This window comes from Pelmatolapia mariae, linkage group LG8, assembly GCF_036321145.2.
Source record: "Pelmatolapia mariae isolate MD_Pm_ZW linkage group LG8, Pm_UMD_F_2, whole genome shotgun sequence".
Lineage (NCBI taxonomy): Eukaryota > Metazoa > Chordata > Actinopteri > Cichliformes > Cichlidae > Pelmatolapia > Pelmatolapia mariae.
Window position 1 is genome coordinate 21,902,857 of NC_086234.1, and position 14,041 is coordinate 21,916,897.

General features: G+C 39.4%; 1 protein-coding gene across 1 annotated transcript in view; it reads right to left on the reverse strand.

The window, feature by feature from the left end:
• Nucleotides 1-14,041, reverse strand: part of snx29 (sorting nexin 29) — a 137,009-nt gene that overhangs the window by 50,677 nt on the left and 72,291 nt on the right. The window contains exon 15 of the mRNA XM_063481540.1: nt 12,461-12,567. Coding sequence (XP_063337610.1) covers nt 12,461-12,567 — 107 coding nt within the window. The remainder of the gene's footprint in view (nt 1-12,460; nt 12,568-14,041) is intronic.

Sequence of the window (14,041 nt, forward strand, 5' to 3'; positions counted from 1 at the left end):
TCCTCATCAGTATGATTAAATCATGGCATGATGTGCTGATTTTAGAGATGTTTTAGCCTACTTCACTGTTTAAGAACACCTCTCACGTGTCAGGTGATAGTTGTAACTTTCAGGCAACAAAATAAATGTTGTGACCCACTGAAATGATCCAGTTGTTTTAAAAAACTGCTAAGAAGTTCAATGATAAATCTGCCAGTGTCTTTAATATAAACAGCATCGTGTGAAGCTTAGCAGGCACAATGATGGAAACTTGGAGGAACCTGTCCTTGGTGAAAAGATAATAAGACTGGCTAAATAAATTCTGTTAATCAGTTTAGACTCTGGCTCAACCGGCTTTTCAAATCTTACTCTGGTGCTGCAGAGCTTTAGTACAGTAGTGACGCTCAGGACTCCAGGAATCATCAGCCGAGCTCGATAGTAACAGAGATAGAGTTAGCATTAATATACATTGGCATATTGAAGTCCCGTATCAGGTACGCTGTGTTTTAATGCTGGTCTGGTGTTCGACTGCGTTACACGTCTTGAATGATTCATCTGAAGATGAAAAAAATGCCCACAAATAGTAACTGAAATCATTAGTGCATTAAGGTTATGCAATCGAAGACATGAGAAAGCTTACCAGTCCGATCTGAACAAAGAAATCCATAATTCCTATAAAAGAGAGAATTTAATGCTCTGAAAGGCTTTTGTGCTCAGAGCGTGTCTGAACTTCAAAGCAGATTCACCTGCATTATTTGAGAAAGAATAATATGCATTATGCAATATCTGGGCTACTCAAGGGTCACATTCACTTGCATTACACAGCAAAGACAAGGAGAATTATAGAAGCATACTGGTTCATATTTTTCTGGTTATTAATATCGCTCTTCTGAGTCAGTAGCTTGTAATTGTTGCACTTGTTCTTGATGTTGTTTATGGTTAATTAATGAGCTTGTGGATCAAAGGGAGAATCCCTGATCCCACTGGAAGTTTCGACCTATATGTCTTTTCTACCCTGCAACAGCAATCTCATTCTACTTATCAATGCAGTACAGCAGATAGAAAATACTCAACACACTACGTACTGAAACAAGATGAAAAATATCTGTAGTGTAAGACGTGACAGATCACTACTGAGCAATCTGGCTAATGATGACAGAGGATTAGTCTAGTTAGATTACAGCACTACTGTATGATGTACCAAGCTCTCAAAATGAGGACAAAAATTGGCTGTTTAAATTAAAAATTTGCAATTTTCAAACTACTTTCAAACTCAAAAGAAATATTAAATGTTTCCAAAGACCAATTACTACATAATTATTAATCTCACCTTCCAGCTTGATTAATGGTTACCAAAATTAAAATGCCTGTTTTGGATTTTTATCAAATACATTTTGTTAACAAAACAAATAATTTCATGGTTTTTTAAAAGCCCCTAAAAACATAAGTAGTTAAATCTCTGTCTATAACGTGCAATTATATGCCTAAATATGGGATATTTAAATGAAATGAAAAAAGAAATCTCTACATATCTGATCTGCTTCAGCAGCACTTGTTGGATTTAATTAAACTGACATTTGAAAAGTGCCCTTGTGTGCATTTTTTAAAATTTAATCTGGGTAAAGACTTCTTATCATTAGCGTACAAATTCAGTGGTTATGGCTAACAAGGTGTTTTATGAAGTTACAGTGACCTTGACCTTTGACCGCAAGATTCTCATCAGTTCTCTGATTTCAAGATTTAAAGAAATTACTAAAAGTTGTTCTTGAAACATTAAATGTATGGATGCAGTAATAATGCTTTTGCCTTATGAATGAAACTGCAGGACACTATGTACAAATTGCAGAGTTATGTGGCTGTTCTCATGAAAAGGATCATCACTGGGCTGGGTTGTCAGATGACAAGTGGGCACGTTGTAAAAAGAGCATATTCATATGACAAAAAGAGATGCAGTAGTCTGTTGTTGCCCACCGTTTCCACTTTTTAAAATGAGATTTCAGACTATTTGTAGGCGACATTAAGAGGTTCTTAAAAAGATCCAAATTGGTTTTCAGAAACACAAAGAACTGATTTTACTCAAAGGAGTATTTGAACATCTCCTAGTGGCTTAGAGGTTTCCAGGTATAAATCTGAATTGCCTAAAGAGAAGTAGTCTTTAAACTCTCCCTTTTTAAAATCATAACTAAGGAAGAGTTTTTCTTTAAAACCCTTTTCCTTTATTTATTTATTTTTTTAATAGGAGGACATTTTTTGTGCAAAATGTTCAATAATAACATCCTGAATGGCTGAGTTAAGTTAACTTTAAGTGAGCTAAAGTACTGCGCAAAAGCCCCAAGTCTCTCTTCATTTCTTTATAGTTTGCTAGGAAAATGGGAAATGGTTGCAGTGATTTATTAAAATGTGCAAAAATATGAAAACCTAGTATGAAAGGCAAAGTTTCAGCAAGGTTTTTGGAATTCTAACAAACTTGAGTCAGTATTTGGTATGACCACATGTATTTTTCAACACAGCCTGAACTCTTAGGCATCTTTCTGGTCATTTCAGCAAGCATAGGCTGCAAGAATAGTTTTCCAGGCTTCTTCCCTGTCAAGATAATCCCGCACTGTTCCAGTAATGTTAAGGTTGGGCTCTGGAGGAAGCCAATCCATGACTGATAGCATGTTTTTCTACCCGGGTATGCTTGGACTGCATTGGGAGATAGTATTGCATAGGGTCAATTATTATTTTTTTTTTTTAAATGGTGATTTTCTCTGCAGTTTTGCAATTTTGACAGATTGGCCAACACCCCTGGCTGAAGTTGGAGTCCCAAACCATTTTATTCTAAATTTTCAGCTACTGGTTCTTTGGGAATCACCTCATTGCTGCAAAAATACTATTTTATGCCTGTCAAACTGTTACCTCTGGTATTATTTGCTTATTCATCTAAAGGTATGATTGCACTGTTTGCTCAAAGCCATTTAAAGATATTACAAGAAAGTGTGCTTCTTTGGAAGCAAAATACAAGGACATGAAAGCTGGCTCGAGACTTTTGCAAAGTGCTCTGTCGGATCAGCTTCACAATTGATAAAAAATATAATTAAAAATGAACAGTCACATCCTGGTGAGTGTGCATGACTGGAAGCCTGATAAGTTCATAGAGGTGTTTCTGTACTGTACACCTTCAGCCTGCCAGCAACAGCCTGCATGCGCTGATAAGACGATGTGTTACATCATCGCCTGCCCACCCTTTCCTTATCGCCCAACACTCACAGATCGGTGTCATGCAGTTTGGGTGTTTCTCAGAAACCTCAGTGGAAATCTTTACTGCATTATGCAATGCATTGTTGTTTTTTATTATTATTCACAGACAAAGAGAAGTACAATGCCATAAAGATGCAAATTAAAATGGTTATGTCTTTATTCCCTGGAGTTGTTGCACTTGCTCCCCCCTCGTTTTCATCTCTCTGCATCTGTCTGTCTTTCATGTCCTTTTTGTTTATTTCACTCAGAAACAGATCCACTGGGATACGGTGAAGTGCTTGCACACTGATAGCTTTTTTTAAACCAGCTTTGATCAGACATTCATGAAGATTTATGATAGGAATTCACGCAGTTGGCGAATGCACTGCAAGCACACATGAACACGCCAGCATCAACTGAGACAGTTTGGTTAGATATAGGTTGAATGAGTAAAACCAAAAACATTTTAAACAGATGATTTAAAGAGATGATTTTAAAACAGAGATGGGATAGGCAGACAGGCAGAGAAAGCACACGCACAGCTAGCTGTTAGTCAAAGAGCAGACAGGCAAACGCAACCATACCAAAGAATTCCCAGATTTTTGACCTACATTACATTATAACGTTAGACACTTTTCTTGTTTATATTCATATTCATCATGCAAGACCATATAAAATGTGAAAAATTAGTACATGGCAACTAATTACCATTTAACCATGGCAACCAAGAACACAGAGTGGCATCGTATTATTGATAACACAAACCGTGATCATCTTCTGTTCCTACACAACTGTCTCTAGTTTAACACCTGGCTCATGGACCAGCAGCACAAGTAAGAATGACCAACAGACCAGCTGTCCCACAAACTGTGTATACTGTCCCCATTGATAACAGAGCTTTCTGCAGCTTTCTGTTATGTATTATGACTGTGATTTGCCTTATAATTTGTTTTATGGTTTTTGTTGTTGTATTATTTTAATGTTCATGTTTAATGTTCACCATCCAATTTGTGTTTGGGTGGTTAAAAAAAACAACTACAACTCCCTATTCAATGTGTGTGCTGACACATAATGGCACACACCACAGTTGAGGTCATTTCCTGACAGATGTTGCCCCTCAGGCACCTCAGGATGTTTTGCGTTGAGTGTCCAACACAGTGCATTAACATTCCTGACGGTGGTCTGGGCCTAGATGCAACACCTTCAAATTACTGCAGAAACTTTTGCCTATTTCACAGATAAATCCTGTTCGGTCTATAAAAGCTGGAAACTCAGCTCTGGTGATGATCCTCAAAGCAAAAGCTGGTCACTGAGATACAGAAACTGATGTTGGCTCTCTTTGGCAGGGCTGTGGTAAAATTGCAAGGTGCATATTCTAAATCTAAGAATGCATCTTGCAGGGGTCAATCTCAAACTAGCAGCCAAGCTGGGAGGAAGTTCAGAGGTGTTCAAGGAAACTACCTTAAGGAGAGATCTGCAAAGTTTACATCTGGTAAGATTTTTGTTTCCTGTGGGCATCATCGTGGATGTTTTTGATCATACTAATAGAATCAGTAACAACAGAGTATATCAGGCTGCTGTCGGTGTATTTTTCTTCACAGCCTTTTAGACTCTTGTAGCTCATTGTTTGATTTAATGGTCCACCAACTGTCAGTATGTTCATTTGTAGCCCCAGAAGGCAGGCGCTTTCAGAGGAAAGTCAGATAAACCCACTGTATACTACCTGCTTAGGCTTTACAAGCAGAGTTGGTAGAAACTAAAATTCAGAAACAAAAGTCCAAATGAATGCCAGTATGGCTCCATATCTGTGTAAATTACTTAATGATCCATTGAAACTGCCATAATAAGGCTCTAAGGTGATTATGTTCTTCTGTCTGATCTTCGGCGGAAGCCATTTGCCAATTTATCAGAACACCAGCTAATGCAGCTTTAAAGACCTCTAATAAAAGTGGTTTTATTGTAATGATAAACTAAACTAAAGTGAGCTCACTGAAACTATAACAAATGGATTTTTGTAGCAGCAGAAAGAAATACTTCTTCTTTGGAGTCATCAGCAACCAACCAATCATATTTGCTGCCTTGAATGCTGCAATCAGTAGTTTCAGTGAAATGGCCTATGAGGCTTCATTGCCCTTCATGCCTTTACAAGACATCACATGCTTGGTTCTTGTAAAAGACCCCAAGCCCAAATCCAAACTCACAGGCCATCATTACCTGAATGTCAGGAAAAAGCTACCCTGTTGAGTAACCACTAAATTACTTTCATTTGTAGAGATTTGCCTTGTGCACAGCTTCAAAGGCACCATGAAAAGGAAACTAGCATCGAGTTCTGAGTGCAAAGTTAAAGTCAATACAATGCATTTGCATCATTAAATTAAAACTCAAATAGGTCAGAAACACGGGCGTGTTTCACAGGTTAATGAAGGTTGAGCCCCGTCCAGTATTTATTTGTCTCAGTGAGGCCTTTATGTATCAAACAAGGCTTGATGTGACATTTTCAAAAATCAATAACTTGGCTGGTCAGATTTTGTCTCAGTCACCGAGCGGAGACAGTGGAATCAGGAGTGTTGACAGCTGCTCGTGTAAATCACAAAATGTCAAATTCTTATATCAGGAGAAGCTGCACTGCAGTTTCAGCTCGTGTGAGCGGTCGACATTATGTGCATTCATCACAGACTGCTAAAAGATGGACTGAGCTGTCAGGACTGAAAAGTATGGTCAATATGGAAGCCTTTACTCTATTTTTTTTATTAAAACAGATTATTTTAATAAAAATAAATTCAATTATTTTTATTGCTCACCAGCCATGAGCCCAGTTGTTGCTTTTTGTATCATTCGAGTTTATTGGGAAAACAGCCCTCATCTCCATTTGTCTGTGAATACAGCAAACAACTTCCTGATGAGTTTATGGGCTCAGTCTCCATTTTGAAGTTTACTGAATATAACGTTAAGTGCGTTTTGTAATTTCTGGCCATGCTAAGAGGCAGAAAAGTGGATTATCCAGGATAGCCTCATTGCCTCTTTTGGAATTGCTGAAGTGTGTGGTTTTACAATCAGATCCACACCTCACTCATCACATTCGGCTTCAAAGCACAAAGACACAGCTTAACAAACCAGTGGGTGACATTACACTTGCTATGTTTATCTACTACAATGTCTCTGGTACTTCTGCATAATGTATATATTATGTGGTAGAGTTAAGGTTAGGTCAGGCCACGCACCTTTTGAGATTTCCTGTGGCCAGTCACTCTATTCATCTGTATTTGTTCTCCCAGAACAAACACTGTAGACTGCAAACTCCACCTTGAATTTATTAGAGGATTTCTTATCAGCTATAGCAGTGGTTCCCAAACTTTTTTTGCTAGGCCTCCCTTTGTTTTACAAGAAAAATGTCCCCCCTGCGCGCACACACACGCACGCACAAACACATCCTCCACACACCCATATTTTGCTCCATTGCGGTTTATTTCACACCTCAAACATTTAGTAAACAATTAAGCAAATACAAGTAATCTGCAATAAATTACAGGTAATAAAATAAACTACTAACTCTTTTACGCTACGTCCGCACCTACACGGGTATTTTTGAAAACGCAGCTGTTTCGTCCACACGTAAACGGCGTTTTGAATCACCGAAAACGGAGATTTTTTAAAACTCCTTTTTTGCGTTTACGTGTGGACGAGGAATACAGAGTTCGTCACGCAACGTCAAAGGTATGTGCCTTTTTTCAGGTCACGCTGTGCGCCACGTTATTGTTTACATGAGATGAATTGCAGAATGGCAGACAGAGACAAAATACTGTTAATCTGACAATCTGCAAGTTTTACACGCTTACATATACACACACAGTTACTGTCCCTCTATTTAGAAAGGCAGAGGCGTCACGGTGTGATTATTTTACGTGTAGTTGTTTTTTTTCCTGTGTAATAATATTCAACATTGATCTCAATGCATTTTTCAAAAAATTCCTCTCTGTGCAAAATGGGTTCATAAACATAAACAGCTGTGGGATACTGTTTGTCTGTGATTTAGACAGGTGGGAAAAATCGTGGCAGGATCAGCCTGATGTTATTTGTATCCCGCTGTAACTTTACTGTATAAAGAGCTAACATCTCCAAAATGTCAGGAGTAGTTAGTCATTACAACAAGTGTTTGTGAACTAAAAATCAAGAATGTGGGATACTGTTTGTCCATGATTTGAAGAGCCCAGCGCGTGCTCCAGACGCAGGGAAAACCAATTCTGCAGGGGAGACCTACCTTGGCACTTGTGCAGGTGAAGCCACAGGGAAGATATGCTTCACCATATTTTCTAGTCTTTGGCTTAGAATGAAGTTGGTTTGGAAACATATTCAGCCATGCTTCATCTCCTGCTTTGCGTTTCTGTGGGCGCCCCATGCTAGCAGTGTCCAAGCGTTTTTTGTTGGTTTTTTTTGGTTTTTTCCCCTTTTCATACCACGCCCCCCCTGCAATGGCTCTGTGCCCCCCACACTTTGGGAAGGTCTGAGCTATAGCATGCTAGCGTGGTCAGCGCTAAAAGTAAGCTGATACTGTGTCACGTGCAATGCACACAGAGTTTGGATTTTTTATGTGTGCGTTTGCTTCAACTGTCCTTCCTGTGTGATTGATGCTGTACCCGACAATCAATTAGTCGCCACATGAAGCCCAGACAGGATGCTTGTGTCCTGTGACAATTCCAATAATCACTCTGCATGTGGCTGTCTTCATTGTGCACAAAAAAGGCAGAATGTTGGTGCAAGATTGGACCGGCTCTGACGTCTTACTCCACCTAGCTTAACCCAAACCAGCAATCACAGCACTCCAGTGATTGCTGGACTTTTCTTGTTGGCAATATGTTGAATTAACTATTATGTCAGTGATCATGGCTCAAGTTTTTTATTTCAATAGAAATGTATAAAAATTGTGCCATTTTTCTTCTTTGCAAAGACACTGAACTGGGACCAGTTCAGCCCACACCCGTGCTATTTGCGTTCATGAAAACACACACACAGTTTTCCATAAAAAGCCATTTTTCTGCTTTGCCCATCTCTATTTCACACTAATATCCCACTGCACTGAATATTATGGTAAGTCCTATTAAAGGAGACAGCTGACAGCACTGGTGGTGAACAATAATAAGAACATTCTGTATCTCCTGTTAGCTGCAAGTCTTTCTTGTTCCATTTTCCTCTGTGGTTTGCTGTTATCTAAAGAGCAAGCACTAGCCTCACCAGAGCAGTCACACTCACATTTTACAAGATCCCTACTCTGCAACTTATTACCAAACAGGGACGAGGAAAATACCTGCATCCTGCACGACAGGATAATTTATAACAAGTTGGATGAAGGACAGAGTCTGCAGGGTGATTGTGCTCCACACTGTCCTCCGGGCTTGCTGTAAAGGCCCAAATGACACTGACAGCACGGTAAATGAACAAATAAATAAGTAAACATCATTAAAAATGCACCATACATGCATGTGCATAAATAAGTGAGGACACAGTTTGGGGAAACACAGACTGAATTATTTCTTATTAAAAAAATATAAAACCTCAGATGAATTATTCATGCAGACCTCACACGTGTCACTACCCATTAGAATACACTCTTACTGGGAGTGTTGTCATATTGGTCAATCTAACAGTAAACTGGACACAGCTCTCATCATTACTCACACAGCAGGCAGAGTTATGCCTTATGTCCTATTATCATAGAGCTTCCTGAGATCCTCAATTGATGTTTTTGTAAAGAACCTGCTCAGGGAAAAGCTCTGTTGGCACTGTTATGGGTTTTAAATCAATGCAAATGCAGAAAGTCCAATTTCTCTACTTTATTTAGATGGAGTAGCCTGGGGACATTTTTCCCCAAAACTAAAAGCTCTGAATGCAGGTATTAACGCAAATCATGACCTCATTTACTTTGATAATATATACAGTAAGTGAACACTTTGTATTGGGAGGTAGAAGCTGTGACTTCCCCCGTTCGTTTAAAGCAACCAGAAGCTTTCTGAAACTCGGGCACCGGCAGATGATCCTGAGAGTGAAATGCAGACGGGAACGTTGTGTTTATCCTTCCGAGTAAAATAAACAGAATAAAACTCAGAGTGAAAAATCAACTTCTTTGAATTGAGGCGCAACAAGGTTTATGTGGTTGGAATTTTAAAAGCTTCATTTCAAAGACAGACATAGCCACAGTCACATCACATTACAGTTTCTGTACTACAGCGTGCCAGTCATGGTCATTTTTATGAAGCTGGGTGGAACTGGTTACCTAATCCTACCAATACAAGACTGAACAAACAGCGTACTGCAAAGCCTGTGTGGGGAAAAACCCTAAAACCTTCCCCACTTTATCAACTACTTTAGTCTAAACAGGACCATCATCATTTACTAAATTCAATAATATACTGTAGGGAAGTCAGAAGTGAAGTCAAGTTTATGTAGAAGCACATTTAAGTGCAAACTGTTCGACAAACAAAATAATATGAAATAATATAACAACAAAACAGATCAACTTCAGTCTGTATGTCTGGGTGGTGGTGGTGGTTAGTAATACTGGGTTACCACCAGTAGAAGTTCTTTGATGACCCTGCAGTGGTTGGCTACACTAAGGGTGGGCAAGAGTTCAAGTACAGAGAGCTGGTCACAGCGATGAATGGACTGGAGGACCAACAGTAATGCTCCGTACAAGAAGGGGATGAGTAAACTCTACTTTCTAAGGAAGCTCAGATCCTTTAATGTGTGCAGCAAGATGCTGGAGATCTTCTACTAGTCTGTGGTTGTAACTCCCATCTACTTTGCTGCTTTCTGCTGGGAGGAACAACATCAGTGCCAGAGATGCCAGCAGGATCAACAAACTGATCCACAAGGCTGGAAGCATCATTGTCCAGAGTGTGGACGTGTTTAAGTCACTGAGGGCCAGCAAGCAACTGAAGATTTAGTGTACATATTATTTATTACTACTAGAGCTGGGCGATATAAGATTTTTTCATATCACGATATGTTTTTTTCATTTCAGGCGATAACGATATATATCACGATATAAGCCAAATAACTATATTTGTAAGATTCAAATGTGCCGTTGCTCACAAGTAAAATGTGAAATAATCAGCAGCTTGTCTTGATTTTAATATTTATTTCCCATAATAAGTTCAACAGGGTAGATGTACTTAAGGAACATCAGACTTTTTCAGATAAATAAAGGCAAATATTGCAAACTACACAAAAGGCAGCCGCTAAAGCGTTTAAGTTTCAAAATAGAACAAACAAAACAGACTACTAAATTGTCAATTCCACTTAGAAACAAAATATTAATTCTAAAAATAAATCTTAGTTTGTTTTACAGAAGAACAGACAAAATTGACTAACTTTTGTCAATATCAAATAAACTGAGAACTAAAAGGAAATTTTCAATCTCTCCTTGTTGTATAGCTTTCTGAACTTTCTGAATCCTTTATCATCTGCAACTGAAAATAGTTGTTGATGATTATTATACCTTTCTAATGTGACGTTGTTGTCCCTGGCTCTCTTTCTCTCTCTCTCCCTCCCGCTCTGTTCCTGTGCTACTGCGAGTGTAACTACCGCCCCTCCCCCCTCTTCCCAGCGCAAAGCGCAAGGCTCGTGTGCGGAGTGAAGCGGAAATAAAGTGCGAGAGAGAGGGTGAGAGAAAGAAAGAAAAAAAAACCCCACGGGTCGCGATAAGGAGCCGGCTCGCGTCGTTCACGTCAAAGATCCGGCTCTAAGAGCCATTTCGTTCATGACCGACACATCACTACGAAATACTACTACTACTACTAATAATAATAATAATAATGTGCGGCTTGGCACTTGTGCTGTATGTAACAAGTCACGTGACGTGACGCTGCGGCTGTGATTGGTTCGGTTCTGCGCTACTTAATTTGGATTGGCTGTTCTTCTTTTCTTTTTTTTAAGAGCAAGAGAGAGATGAGGTCTATCGCAATAGTTTAATTTTTCTATCGAGAAAAAGTTATTTTGCAATACATATCGTTATCGTTTTATCGCCCATCTCTAATTACTACCCTTTTTCAAAATTCTCAAAAGTCTTATTTTTATTTTACTTCTCTATATGTAAATTTTTTGGACTCTCTCACAGTATAACACCCTCATTATGTGCTTTAACAACAAAGAAAGAACCTACCTTCTGACAAAAATGGGGGGAAACATAAATCCAACAGCAGTAAACAGAAATCAGTATTCAGTCTGCTTTAAAAGCCAAATAATGCTCATACGAGTTTCAGAAATGACTAATTTTGGAAAGGTCCTGATGTGAAGGTGCAGTTTGGTCCACTGCAAAGGCCTGATCTCCTTTATGTTTTAATCAGGACCTTGGGACAGCTAGGAGCATCTGCTCAGCAGACCTCATTGATCTAGTGGGAGTGAGCAAAGTTAAAAGATCAGAGACGTAAACAAGTGCCAACCCATGTAATGGCTTAAAAACAAACAAGAAAATCTTCAAATCAATTCTAAAACTCAGCAGGAGGCAGATCTAAGGAAGCCAACACAAGTGATATCTGGTCTCGCTCGCACGAGCCAGTTTAAGAGCTGAGCAGCTGCAGTCGGCCAAGCAGTGACAGACTGAATAAAGACGCAACAGTCGAGGCAAACTGAGGGCATGGATGCCCTCTGAAGCAGAGCAAAGAAGCTCGTTTTAACAACAGCATGGATCTGTTTATCAAACGCAAAAAGTGCTGTGCAGACCACTCCCAGGTTCCTCACACAGAGTTTTATAGATCCTTAAAGGCCTGAAGCAATGGAAAAAACTGAACATGGAAGAACATGTGAAACTAGTGGTCGAGCAAAAGCTTAGCAGAAAAACGTTAACTGAGGTCATAAATCGAGTGATTATATTCTCATAGACCTCAATAAATCTGACTACTTTTCACAACCACAGGAGTCGCCCCTTGCTAACTATTAGATGAACACAAATTGAAATGGCAGTTTAGCTAGAATTAATCTTATCCGCATTTAGTAACGTGGTAGAAAACACAGGGAACCGCTCTGGAACTAAACTCAGAGATACAATTTGTTATTTTATCTCTCTTGTTAGCACAATAATTGTCTTGAAGTGTGAAAGTTGGGAGCAATGCAATGTCTCAAACATGAGGAACTAACATTTAGAGTATGTCGCTCATGTGATAAACTGGAGGGAACCTGGAAACTTCCTGGATTTTATTATAAACAAGCTTTAAAAACAGTTGACGCTGATCCTTCTCTCTGTGGCAGTATGAATGAGTACAACACTCACCTCAATGAGTTTGCGTTCATAGCTAGCAGCCAGCTCCTCAATGTCGCCCATGAACTTATTCTGTGGAATTGGAGTCTGCTCTTCGCTTGACCGCAACACGGACAGGGCTGCAGCAGACAGAGAAAGAGAGAAGGAGCATTCACAAAGATGAAAAGATACTGAGACATGTCCAAAGGACACACTGTGGTGAAAAACTCATATTACAGAGCTTGTCATCTTCTGTGGTGAGCTTTGACACTGGCAGCTGTTCCATGTCTTGTTTTAGCAGCGAGTGAACAACGCAACCATGCAAACACAATGAATCTCAATTTTGAATGCGATATGAGCATAACAATATAGTCTGCTTGAAAGACAACAACACGTCCACAGAGTATGCACTCTCTTAGAGTATCCATATATACTTCCTTTCATGTGCACTTAAAACCACATTTTTCTTTCTCAGAAATCTTACTGTTCTGTCAAAATGATAAACTCCCCTTCTCTCACCATTGCCTGTTCTACTCCGACTTCCTCTTCAGATAGAGTTTATTGTTTCTTTGCACTACTGTAGCTTGCTAACTCGCTAAAGTCATCCCAGCAGAGCCTGAAGCGGCGCTTCTGAGCCTATTAACGTCAACTAATCCAGTTCCCTCAGCAAAGAACGGCAGAACACGCTAAAGTCAGAGCAGTAAATCTTTCTTTTTTTTTTCCAGACGGTGGGTGTAAGATGGATTGTTTTTTCACCTCAGCAAAAGCAAATTAACAGTGTTATTTCACTGCCACCGCACATAACTAACAAACAGAGACAAATAGACTGAGGCTAGGAGGAGGGAGAGACAGAGAGAGAGACATGAGCCAAGACAAATAAAAGAGGTTCAAAATAAATTACACAGGAACATATTCAGCATGTCCAAAGGCCCAACAGAGCTCAAATAAACTCGTGGCAATGGCTCTTTAGGGGGAGGTTTTAGAAAATCTACAGCTAGACTGTAATTATAGAGAGAACCTCCAGCAAGTGTCTGAACGTCTAGACAGAGTGAGACAGGTATTGATGAAGGAGCTTCCTGTGGTTCCAAACAAAGGGTACCGTAGGGAGAACAGCTGCTGAGAATCACAGGCAGGTACAAGTTCACAAATAAGAGGAGTAAAGCTATCCAAGTGGACTGCTGGTACGCACACATACCTGTTCACATAATGTAAACATGTGCATTTTATTGTTTTCTCTGGAGCAATAGTTCTCCAGGTTTTTTTAAAGGTATTTCTTTGTTTTTCTTTGGACATTGGCTGCTTTTTTCATTGACTTTCAGTCGAGTCCTTGTACCTGACCATTTTTACAGAAATGCCTTTCACAAAATAAGCTTATAGCTAAAAAAGCTTAAACACTAGAGCCATCTGTAAAACACGGTGGAGGCTCTGTCATGGTTTTGGGCTGCTTTTCTGATCTTGTCAGAACTATGAACACAAAAAAGTACCATCAGCTGAGTGACAATGATCCCAAACACACTTCCAATGCAATAAAAGCAAATAAAAACCTGGATAGAAAACCACACAATGGAAGATTATCCTTCATGGATCAGCATGAATTATTTTCTCGCTGAAACT